General features: G+C 48.3%; 1 protein-coding gene across 2 annotated transcripts; it reads left to right on the top strand.

The window, feature by feature from the left end:
* The first annotated feature begins 1,689 nt into the window (after positions 1–1,689).
* Positions 1,690–6,827, top strand: LOC125520533. 2 transcript variants are annotated; one of them, XM_048685487.1, is made up of 2 exons: positions 1,690–2,527; positions 2,655–6,827. In XM_048685487.1, the coding sequence occupies exon 2, from the start codon at positions 2,670–2,672 to the stop codon at positions 6,513–6,515; it is 3,846 nt and encodes a 1,281-aa protein (XP_048541444.1). In that variant the 5' UTR covers positions 1,690–2,527; positions 2,655–2,669; the 3' UTR covers positions 6,516–6,827. The 2 variants fall into 2 exon arrangements, with proteins under 2 accessions (XP_048541444.1, XP_048541443.1); XM_048685486.1 differs by having other exon boundaries at positions 1,691–2,527; positions 2,619–6,827.
* Positions 6,828–7,879: the final 1,052 nt, after the last annotated feature.

The raw sequence follows: 7,879 nt of genomic DNA, 5'->3' as shown, positions 1-7,879 counted from the left end.
ATTGTTGTGTTGGTCATTTGTCTGGATATGCATTGGTGTGTTGGTCATTTTGCCGAATATGCACATTGTTGGTCGGATATGCATTGTTGTGTTGGTCACTTGGTCGGATATGCATTGTTGTGTTCTTCACTTGACCAGATATGCACATTGTTGGTCGGATATGCATTCTTGTGTTGTTCATTTATAGTCATTTGACAATGTTTTATTTTGTAGTCTTCCTATGCATGCAATGTGTTCTTGAAGTTGCAGAAGAAGAGCTTCATTGTCATGCATTGTTGGTTGAAGTTGAATGGACAACCCAAGTGGAATATATTCATTGCCAAGATCATCGCCCGTGGCGCCGAGGAAGAAATCGATGATCCAACAGACCCAACAAAAGAACTGCACAAGAAGGTTAGAAGAGGGTTCCAGAGAAAGAAGTGGGAGAAGAAGGCAAAGCGAGAAGGGGCGGCGACCAAGATGATGAGAGATTCGAGGACATCTTGGCGAAGGAGGCATACTTCAAGTGCTCTAGCGTCAAGAAGAAAACAAGTACGATAGATTTAACATGTTGATGCCGGCGACCGAGAAGAAGCTCAAGCTCGAAGAGAGGAAGACTGTGCTCAAAGAGAAGGTTGAGACCGCAACCGCTTAGAAGGACAGAGATGTTGACCTTGAAGATGGAGGATTTAGATGACGATGCAAGGACGATCGCAAGCCATCCGTTTCAAGATGTTAAAGCGGTAGAAGGATTAGTTGGAGAGGACGGAGGAGATGACCAAGAAGGTGGCGGCGGTCGAGACAACGACGACGGCAAATTGAGTGTGGAGGTTCAGATTGCCGCTCCGACAGGACATAAAATCCATTTTTTCATGGATTGCCGCGCATACTAGCAGACATTCAGAGGATAGATCTAGATGTCGGGCTCCCGGGTCCATAGATTTGTCCTTGTATACGATGTAAGATTAAGGGTCACCGCTATACCCGGCCATCTATCGGGCCGGGTCAGGCCTACCAAAGCCCGAGGCAGAAAACCTAGGCCCGATCCCGGACATCGGGCCTAGTTTCTGGGCCCAAGCCCGACCCGAAAGTGATAAAGCCCGCCGGACCTCGGGCCACGGGCCGGGCCCCTTCAGTAAATCGTGAAAACGGCAGGCCCGAGCCCGGTCCGAATGCAGCGTCGGATCGGGCCGGGCTGCCCATGGCCAGGACTCACCGCCAAAGGGTAATGCTACACGTACGTAGGACTACTTACAATGTTTTACGTAATGTAACAGGTGGACCAATAAGAAAAAAAATTAGGGGAGGGGGGAGTTAATTAGTTCGGAACAGGTAGATGTCAGAGTTAAACTGGGTGGATGGAGCCTATGAAAACCTGTTTACGTGACGTCATTCCCTAATTTTCTCGTGACGTCAGGTAGGATACAAAATGACTAGTCGAGGAGCCCGGCGATCCAGGGGGGATGGATGGCCAGAGGGGGTTGGAACGCCCCTGCCGTCGTCGACGGGCCCCCCAGCGGCCAGCGCCAGTGGGACGGGACGGGACGAATGCACGCTCTCTCTAGGTGTGTCAGGATAAGGCGCCCAACGACGGATCTAGGCCCTGGCTGCGGCTGCCCCGCCCGGCTCTGCTCGCCCCAGCAGTGGCCTGGACGACTGGTGTTCGAACAAATGCCTCAGCGCCCAGTACCTATCTACGGCACGGCAGTTAATGGCCGGAGAAGAGCCAAGACCAAGTCACGAGCGGCGATGGCCGCTCCACGGAACGGTGTTGCACGCCGGAGCGAAAATGTCAAACGACGGCGACGTTCGAGGCGCCGAGGAGGTCGGAGGTCGGAGGTGACTTCGCCGGAGCCGAGTGGACGACGACGGTAGGACGTTCCTGTCAAGGTGGCTTCCGAACGCCGGTGTGAACCCACGGTGTGTGTGGTGGTCGTGTGGCAGTCAGCAGTCAACACACCCTCTCCGCTTACCATCGCTGTCCACATATTCCATTTGACCGCCCCCTGGCACAAGGTACCCTACTGGCTGATTCCTGCTTATTCATGTGTTCCAAACCAAATTACTACTCAGCAACCCAGCTCGATGCCGGAGTATTTTACAGTTGAGATGCGTGATAATTTGTTCATTATTTTTTGGTGTGTTTGGCTCTCTTCTAACTCCAAACTGGTCCTTCTCCTGAGGAGATCGTATATGCATATATCCCATCCCCTCGATCCCGAGGAGATGCGTGTTCCTTGATATGACTGGGTCCAACTCCAACCTAATATGCCATGAGATGATAGCCTGATAGTACACTTTGCTGTAGGGCCTTACCTTATTTCTTTCCTTTGTTTAACTGACTTCGCCGGTCTCCCCCCATCTGTTGTTCACTGTCCACACCACCGTTCACACCATTATTGAACTCGGCTGTCTTTGAAGCAGTCCCTCACTAGTCTGAGCAGCAGCCGTCGCTCTGGATACAAGCTCAAAGCCGCAACCGCAGCTAGGCTAACGGGGCAGCCATTCCGACTGAGCAACTGAGCATTGCGAAGCTTCCCCATTCTAGGTATGATCCTTACTCTCTCTTGCTGTGTTCGGCTCTTCGACATGGATACATAAGTTCCAGTGCCAATTTTCTGCCATTTCTCCGCTTGCAGTTAATCTTACTATAGTTACCCTGATCTGGGTACAAGCTCAAAGCTCATGCCATGAGTGAGGGCGGCTCACACATGCAGCCTCAGCTGGGGAACTCTCACACGGCGAACAGCGAGCAGCCTGAGCCGGCCACCATGCCGATGAACGGCATGGCTGCTTCGAGGCCAGGCAATGGCCAGACGGCAGATGAAGCAGCCGCCAGCGGAGTGACGGAGGATATCGAGGCGGCCGGCAACAACAATGGGCAAGGTCCGCCCAACAGGCCAGCAAGCCATGAATCCAGCATCAAGGTTGATTTCGAGTTCTTGTGGAGGTTGCGGAAGTATCTGCTACTTCTGGCGGTGTTGGCCGTTGGTGTCACTTACAATGCTGGGTTGAGCCCGCCGGGGGGATTTCAGATGGACAGACTTGACCGCCATGCCGGTGATCCTCTCCTCCCGCTTAGATTCTTCCAGCGATACCAAGCCTTCTTTTACTGCAACGCCACAGCCTTTGCTGCTTCTCTGGTCTTGATCATCTTGCTCCTGAGTAGGGGAGTGGCGAGCAAGCATGTCTGGCTTCGCTCGATGCAGTTTACCATGATACTGGATCTTTTCAGTCTCATGGGGGCATATGCCGCGGGGAGTTGCAGAGCACTAAGGTCTTCCGTTTACATATTGGTGCTGGTCTGTTCTGTTTTCGTCTATGTTGTGGTTCATATCCTATTGTTTATGAGGGCAGTTCCACAGCCGTTAAAAGATCAGGTGCAGAAAACCCAGGATCTCATTCTGAAGAAGCTGAAACGCATGCTAAAAAAGGTGCCATCTATTTGCCCTGTCTCTGATCCTGACGGGCAAAGGAGCAACCGAGATTACGCAAGGGAGATCGAGGAGGCTCGCAAGTTCATATTGATGCTTGCAACTTTTGCTGCTACTATCACATACCAAGCTGGGATAAGTCCACCTGGTGGCTTTTGGGGTGCAAATAATCCTGAACACCGTGCAGCCACTTTTGTTCTCCGCAAGCACAACCTCCTCCGCTTCAATATCTTCACGTGTTGCAATGCGACCTCTTTTGTGGCGTCTTTGGTCACAGTCATACTGCTTCTGAGCACGGAACTGAGCACGCATGGGATAAGGACTCAAGCGCTGTCTGTGTGCGTCGTGGCTGTTCTGCTGGGGCTCATTGGTGCTTATGCTTCAGGGAGCTGCAGGGATGTTGCAACATCGTTGTCAGTGATACTCATAATTGCTGTGGTTCTAATCTGTGTTCTGATTCTTGTTATTTGCCTTCATTGCAAAGCTGTAACGGTGTGGGTGGATGAGGAGCTGAAGCCAGCACTTGGCAAAATGCTGAGGATGCTGTCATTGGGGCAAGATGATTCTCCAAGAGCTCACCAGCAATGTACAGATTGTCAGAGAAGGCACCATCAAGATACAGAGCTTGTTTCTCAGAGAAATCACCAGCAAGATACAGATCTTGATTCTCAGAGGATTCACCATCAAGATACAGAGCTTGTTTCTCAGAGAAATCACCAGCAAGATACAGATCTTGATTCTCGGAGGATTCACCAACAAGATACAGAGCTTGACTCTCAGAGAAGTCAGCAGCAAGATACAGCACTTGACTCTCAGAGGGTTCGCCAGCAAGATACAGAGCTTGATTCTCCGACAACTCACCAGCAAGCTACAGAGCATGTAGTTCGAGATACAGAAGTAGAAGGTGTCATGTCGAATTTGCAGTGCTACTCTGCTGACAGCGATCTTGTATCAACTGGAGATATGAGATCTGTATCAGCCAGTGATTTGGATAGCATGGAGGACATCATGCCAACAACACTACATCAATCTCATGATCAGAGTGAACATGCTGCAATTAGAGTTGTATGCTCATCATCAACAGATGCCCTAACTACCGAGGAAGTTCCATCGGACAACTTGGAAATACAACCTGCTGGCAGTCAGCAGGTTGCAATCCCCATGGCACTATCATCAAGTGACGGTGGAAATTCTATCCAAGGTATTTTACCGTTGCAGGGCTCGGTGGACGAAAATGCAACATCTGGTAACCTGAGGATGGATGCTGATGATCCGGCAATGGGATGTGAATTACCCGACAGCCATGGGGACAGCACAGAACAGCATGGTCAGCAAATGTCCAATAACCCTACTAGTGCAGATGATCGTGATGTTAGATTAGAGATCGACAACACTGCCAATGATCAAGCCCCACAGCATCAGAGATGTATTAAATGCAGCTGTAGAAATCCAGATGATGCTTTTCTGAAGAAGTCACGCACTTACCTATTGCTTCTTGCAATTCTTGCCGTGTCTTTGACATATCAAGCTGGTTTAAATCCACCAGGTGGCTTCTGGACATCAAATGCCACAAAGCACTCTGCTGGCGATCCCATTCTTGGGGACAGTGGTCGTGTCTGGACATCAGGTGGCACTAAGCACTCTGCTGGTGATCCCATTCTTGAGGACAGTTATCATAAGAGATACCTTGCCTTCTTTTATTTCAATGCCACTGCATTTGCAGCCTCCCTTGTCATGATCCTTATGCTCCTGAGCAGGAAGATGAGCAACAAGGTTATAAAACGCCGGGCACTGCAGACAGCAATGATAACCGATTTGCTTGCTCTAATGGGGGCCTTTGTTGTTGGGAGTTGCAGGGAGAAGACAAAATCTATTTACATATCAGTGTCGATATTTATCGTGGTTGCATATGTCCTTCTCCATGTTTTAGTGTTTAGGCATAATGGATGGTTGAAAGTGTGTGTTACCCAGAGGATGAAGTTTGCACCACCTCAGACAGATAATGAGTCAAGAGATGCTAAGGAGAAGGACTTGGCGCGGAGGCGGAATTTGCTCTTTATTCTTGCAATTCTGGCGGCAACTGTCACGTACCAAGCTGGCCTGAACCCGCCAGGAGGCATTTGGCCTGATGAGAACAGTAAGGGTGGCAAACCAGGCAATCCAGTTCTTCAAGACAGCCACCCAGAGCGCTATGATGTTTTCTACTACTCCAATGCTGTCTCATTTGCGTCATCTGTGGCTGTCATCATTCTTCTTGTTAATAGGGAATCATGTGAGGATGGAATCAAGTCGTACGCAATCCGTGTGTGCTTGGTAGCGGGTTTGCTGGGCCTCCTGATTGCCTATTCTGCAGGAACCTGCAGGAAAGCGAGACCGGTAATATATCTTATTGTCATAGCCTCTGCAGCTCTAACATGCCTTGTGATTCAAGTACTTGTACTACAAGATGCATTAGATGGGCCACTGACCAGGTTAAGGGGTCGGTTGCGGAAGATTCTTCATCTAGAGCCTGACTCTGAGACACCGCTGGAAAGTTCAGATGAAGAAAACACGGAAAGAAATGCTCAGGGGTCAGGCACCCTTATTAGTGAGAAGACGGAAAAGAAGAGACAGAAGTACTTGATGCTTCTTTCGGTTCTTGCTGCATCCATTGCGTACCAAGCTGGTCTAAACCCGCCTGGTGGCTTCTGGCCTGATGACACTCCCAAAAATGGTTACAAGGCTGGCAACCCGGTACTTAAGGACATAAACTCCTGGCGCTACATGGTATTCTATGTCTTCAATTCCATCTCTTTCATGTCATCTATTGCTGTAGTCATGCTTCTGCTGAGTAAATCTGTGAGACAGAAGAAGGTTCCGCTCCAAGCATTGCACTTCATCATGATACTGGACCTGTCGGCTCTGATGACAGCTTATGCAGCTGGAAGTTGCAGAAAGTTCAGGACTTCAATATTCATCCTCGTGGTAGTATGTTGTGTGCTGGTGTACCTTCTGTGTATTATTATCTTGTCAAGTCGCATAGCAAGATGGCTGAAAAAACAGAAAAACAAGGTGGCTTCCTTGCTGCTGGAGCCTAGCCATGCCGCTGCAACTTCAGCATGACACCGGACCTGAATGGAATGTTTGAATATCTTTCTTCCCCCTATTGTAATATGTTCATTGTAGTTCAAATGGAACCCATAAATTCTCAGTTGTAGGCTTTTATTCAGGATAAAAACATTTATTTTCCTTGCTCTTGAAGAAATATTTTGTTATGACAGAGATCTTCAGGCTGCGATGAAGTATCCCCTTAGTTAAGACGTAGTTGATCACCTATGGTATGGACGTATGGGCTGGATGTAGAGATGGGGCATGCTTAGAGTTGTGTTTTGTCTGTAATGAGTTGGTTTGATTGATGAAGAAAGTTTGCAACTCTGATTTTCTTGTGCTTCAGTGAAGTCCAAGTGGCGCATGCATGTACATGCAAATGAATTGGCATTTTTGCATGATCAGTTTGAAGAAATGTCTCCTTATTTGGCCTTATTTTGGCATTTTTACATGTACATGTAGTAGTACTCCCTCTTTGAACCAATTTTAGATTTAAACTGTTGCTTTTATATGTTGCATTAGCCTGCTGAGACAGAAAAAGTTGAGGGGTGTTCTGTCTCCAATCTGGTTAGCAAGCAGTTTTTCCATTAAAAGTTCCGAGCATCGCCTGAGCAAAAGAGCAAGCTTGACTCTGTATGTCATGAGTAATGACATGTGGAAAGGCTATTTCAGACACACACATGATACATTGCCAGGCACAACTATGATTCCTATAATACTTTACGGGTATCATTCTCAATTATATCTCAACCGTGTGCCTTTATTTAGCAGTAGTTCTATTCAGATTAGGAAAGTAAAGGATCACAACTATGTTGAATATCAGCATCCTTTTTTCCTGCACTACTTATTCTGAGATCTCTCCTCTGTTGTTGTTATTGCTCAGTGAAGGTATGCCTTTTCTTCTTCAGGATACTACTAGTTAGTACCTTTTGAGGGCTAACACACACACACACACAAAAGGAGAACAATAAAATGACGGGGATGCCGACAACTCTCGTCAGGTAAAACGACGGTCTTCATTCAGCAAATAATTTCATGACTAAGGTGCGTCTGCTTTTAAATCCCCTCACTCACATACTACATGGTTGTTGCTTTCTGGTTTGGCCCTTTTCAACGTTCTCTTTGCTTGCAAAGTCCGTCCTGAGGCTTTTGCATTTGTCAAAAATTATGGCGGGCCTCTTGTTCCGCTGGACGCTGGTAGTAGTATATATACCTTTGGTGTGTTCCATGTGGACTGCACATGCTACCCCCTCGAGTGACGGGGCTTGGTGTCACTGCAGTCCCTGAGACGATACTGAAGGCCTTTGATGGCGCCATCAAGAACAAGCTCCTCCATGTGGCATGTGCTGTTGCACTGTGCCCTGTGCATTTTTTCCTGT

The sequence above is a fragment of the Triticum urartu genome, chromosome 7 (genome assembly GCF_003073215.2).
Source record: "Triticum urartu cultivar G1812 chromosome 7, Tu2.1, whole genome shotgun sequence".
In the NCBI taxonomy this organism is placed as follows: Eukaryota; Viridiplantae; Streptophyta; class Magnoliopsida; order Poales; family Poaceae; genus Triticum; species Triticum urartu.
This window is presented reverse-complemented; position numbering and strand designations above follow the sequence as displayed.

Bases quoted from the DNA above. Each gene is read 5' to 3' on its own strand.
- LOC125520533 (XM_048685487.1), top strand. From the start codon at position 2,670: ATGAGTGAGGGCGGCTCACACATGCAGCCTCAGCTGGGGAACTCTCAC.